This window comes from Lactuca virosa, chromosome 8, assembly GCF_052849685.1.
Source record: "Lactuca virosa cultivar CGN04683 chromosome 8, Lactuca_virosa_CGN04683_v6, whole genome shotgun sequence".
Taxonomy (NCBI): Eukaryota; Viridiplantae; Streptophyta; class Magnoliopsida; order Asterales; family Asteraceae; genus Lactuca; species Lactuca virosa.
In genome coordinates this window covers 141201758-141204067 of record NC_136433.1, presented here as the reverse complement: position 1 = coordinate 141204067, position 2310 = coordinate 141201758, and the positions used below count along the sequence as shown (strand labels likewise).

At 34.1% G+C, this 2310-nt stretch overlaps 1 protein-coding gene across 1 annotated transcript; it reads left to right on the top strand.

The window, feature by feature from the left end:
• The first annotated feature begins 765 nt into the window (after nt 1-765).
• On the top strand, nt 766-1973 carry LOC145130901 (uncharacterized). Its single transcript, XM_079065655.1, has 2 exons — nt 766-1165; nt 1882-1973. The coding sequence occupies exons 1-2, from the start codon at nt 766-768 to the stop codon at nt 1971-1973; spliced, it is 492 nt and encodes a 163-aa protein (XP_078921781.1).
• Nucleotides 1974-2310: the final 337 nt, after the last annotated feature.

Here is a 2310-nt window from a genome sequence, read left to right as displayed (position 1 = left end):
TTATCATTTTTCCAATGATATGGAATTCGATTTTTTTTTTATTTTTTTTTACGTCAAATTCACAATGTGAATCTTTGAAAATTCTCAACGTTAATCCGGATTCACACGGTGAATTCGAAAAATATTTTTCACATTCACAATGTTAATATATGAATTTAGATATTTTTAGATTTTTTTTTCGATAAAGAATAAGCTCTAGAAATTGAAAAAAAGATTTGGTTCCTTGAAGAACCAATAATTATGGTTCTCTATTGAATTAGATTTGGTTCCTTGAAGAACCAATAATTATGGTTCTCTATTGAATTTTTCCATATATATATATATATATATATATATATATATATATATATATATAAACTAAAGTTTTAAAAAATATAAGGTTTGATTTGACAATCAAATATAAATGTAAGGATATTTAATGTAAATTGAAGAGTAACATTTCATGAATTTGCATAACCACCTGACAAATTTAATATAATATATTTAAAAATGGCTAAGTTTAGTAAATGACATTTATCATTCAATCAACTCATTCGTTTATTTGGAATTGAGTTGGTGCCTTTAGAATTACCCTTTTTGGAATCGGTTTGACCCAAACGGGTCTAATATTCTATCAAGTCAAACCGAATTAGTTTCACCTGGAGTGGTTAAATTGAAACTTGGGCCTTAATTTATGGGATCAACCCTTCTATCAATCGCTTATCAACGAAATCATTTTATGCGTCTTTTTCCACACAAATACGCACAGTAGTATATATCGAATCCATGGCTCGTTTCCTCTCGCAAACCCTAATTCGAACGGTATCACCATCATCGAATTCATTGCAGACATTCAAATTAGGGATATCACAGCGGAGTCGGTTCTCCAGCCGGTCGGGAAAAGCGCAAATGATCGAAGTCGACCTTGAATCGGAAGGAGATGCAGAGGTTCTAGGGTTAAGAAAGCTTGATGATGTTATCCACAATCTGATCGTGAGGCAATCGGCTCCGGATTGGCTCCCTTTCATTCCCGGTTCATCATACTGGGTCCCTCCTCGTCGCCACCGACCAGAATCTCAAGACCTCTTCGAAGTCCTGAATCAAATTACCAATCCATTGACCGAGGACGAATCTATGTCCCTTAGTACGTCGCGTGGTTGGCCTTCGTCAGCTTATTTCATTGAAGGTATCGTCTTTTTATTTGCTTTTCGTTTCGTTTGTTTTCAAGCCTTAACTTTGTTGGAGTATAGATGAACCGAAAAAATGCCGGATTGGATTGTGTAGAATGTAGATTTGTTAGTTAAAATACACGTTGGAATTAATATGAAGAACAGATTTTTGTGATAAAGTAGTGATAGGGCATTGACCTCGAGATTCCACAAATCATAATTCATACATCAGTTCAAGATTGAAAGTACTTTAATGAAATGTCGAATCTTTGGTGCAAGTTCTATCAGTTTTATCGCTATTTGAAGGATCAAAAGTCTGAAATTGAAGTTTCCGATTGCTTGTCCTTTTGGAGAGGCATTGTGTTAGGAATGTGCTAGGTGTCAATCATAAGTTAAAAACATTTCAGCCTTAGGATTGGAAACTAATAGAAAAAAAAGTGAACATAGAAGGAATGGAATTGGAATTTGAGTTTCCATTCCATGGCATGTTTTGTCGCCAAATGGACAGAATTCAATTCCATCGAATCCCTTTGGATTCCATGATTTGTTAAAAGACTAAAATATTTCACAATTCTGTAGGGGTTTTAGAAAGAATTCAGCTCCTTTGATTTCCCACCAATTCCTTTGAAAAGGGTTCTAATAATGTTTTTAGACTAAAATTCATTTGTAAAAGACCAAAATACCCTTAGGTAAACACCCTGTTAAGTTTGTGACATGTGATATGTAACTGCAGGTACTTCCCCTACGCATCCTGTGGAGGTGAAAATTCAAAACAATGAGGAGAATAGTATGCCTATGTCTGGGCCCACAGAAGAGGAAGGATGAACTCTCACATCACAATTCACAGCTACCACAAGTGAAAACATTAAATTATTTACAATTTGATTTCATGATTGTTAAGTTAAGAGTTTTGATGGTTTCACTAGCTTCCTACTGTAGACTGTAGATATATATATGTATTTTATTTTTATATAGAAAGGTAGAAGCCAAGCCATGTGTTGACTGTTGATTGATGTTGAAGAAAGTCAACGCCATCTTGTTTGTTTGTACAGAATTTCGTGCTTGTTTTCATGTCGGATTCCCAACTAGTATAAGGCTACTTAATGTATTAATAATTTAATCTGTTGGAGTTTTCTTCTATATATTCTGCAAACTGCAAAAG